At 61.1% G+C, this 1223-nt stretch overlaps 1 protein-coding gene across 1 annotated transcript in view; it reads left to right on the top strand.

Moving 5' to 3' along the window:
• The window catches only part of STX18 (syntaxin 18), a 111494-nt gene that overhangs the window by 108795 nt on the left and 1476 nt on the right, over positions 1-1223 (top strand). Inside the window, exon 10 of the mRNA XM_006893580.1 lies at positions 1049-1129. Within this exon, the coding sequence (XP_006893642.1) occupies positions 1049-1129 (81 nt within the window). The remainder of the gene's footprint in view (positions 1-1048; positions 1130-1223) is intronic.

Below are 1223 nucleotides of genomic sequence, written 5' to 3'. Positions count from 1 at the left end.
CGTGTCTTTGCGTGCGTGTGTGCGTCTGTGGGTCTGCGTGTCTTTGCGTGCGTGTGTGCGTCTGTGGGTCTGCGTGTCTTTGCGTGCGTGTGTGCCTGTGAGCATGTGTGCTTGTCTCTGCATGTGTCGGTGGTGCCTGAGTGTGTATGACTGTGTCTGTGTTTACTCCTGCATGTGTCTGTGGTGTGTTTGCCCTACATGTGTGTATGGTGTATGTGTGTGTCTGTGTGTTTCCCTGCCTGTGTGTCCATCTGTGTCCCAGGCTCACAGTAGAAGTTCTTGACCCTGGAGCAGCCCTGGCCTGGAGGAGTCTGTACCACAGGGAACCCACCAGGCAGCCTCAGGGGTCCGGTGGCCACAGGAGACGTGGACTTGGGGTGGTGGCCCAGGGCAGCCGGATAGGGAGGGACCAGGTGCCCCGCCGAGCACACTCCCATCTCTGACCTGTGGGTAGCTGTGGTGAGACCCGTGGGCGAGTGCCCTTGGCCGTAGCAAGCTGGTTCCAGAGCCCCAGCTCTCTGCACTCTGTGAAGGATGGGGGGGGGCTGGAGTGGGAGACCCTCCTGCAGTCCGTCCTGGGGTCTTGGCATCCTGGCCTCTCCCAGCGAGGGGCACGAGGCATTGGTGGGAGCGGGCAGCGCCGGCCTCCCCATCCAGCTCCAGGAGGGTGAGTACTCTCTCCGTGCAGCCCCTGACCTGCAGTGTGGCTCTCGGGCCTTTCCTTCCCCTTTTATAAGAGGGGGTGACCCTCTCAGGGTGCTGTGAGGAGTTCTGGGTGTACACCCCTAGTAAGAGATCGTGTGTATCATGACTAACCCTTGAGGAAGGAGACCTGGGCTGCTGACTGAAGGGTTGGCTGTTCAAACCCACCAGCCGCTCTGAAGGTCCAGGGCAGGCCGTCTGTGCAAAGATGGTGGCCATGGAGCCCTGTGGGAGCCTCTGCCCTGTCCTGCAGGGTCCCTGAGTCCAGTGGCCCGATGGCCGTGGGTTGGGTTCGAGATTTACTCCTCGGGAAGAGGGTGGTCTGCTTACCCGACATTCTCCACAGGAAGCGGAGATTGACAACATTCACCAGCTTGTTGTGGGGGCGACCGAGAACATAAAGGAGGGCAATGAGGACATAAGAGAGGTGGGTGCGGCCCCAGGCTGATCACTGCAGTGTGTCAGGGAGGTGTGAGTCCCTGTGGGGGTGGGGGAGGGGAGGTGTGTGTCCCCGTGGGGGG

Source organism: Elephantulus edwardii, unplaced genomic scaffold, assembly GCF_000299155.1.
Source record: "Elephantulus edwardii isolate Elephantulus edwardi_28Jun2011 unplaced genomic scaffold, EleEdw1.0 scaffold00129, whole genome shotgun sequence".
NCBI classification, from domain to species: Eukaryota; Metazoa; Chordata; class Mammalia; order Macroscelidea; family Macroscelididae; genus Elephantulus; species Elephantulus edwardii.
Note: the sequence above shows the minus strand (reverse complement) of the source record. Positions and strands in the feature narration are given on the sequence as shown.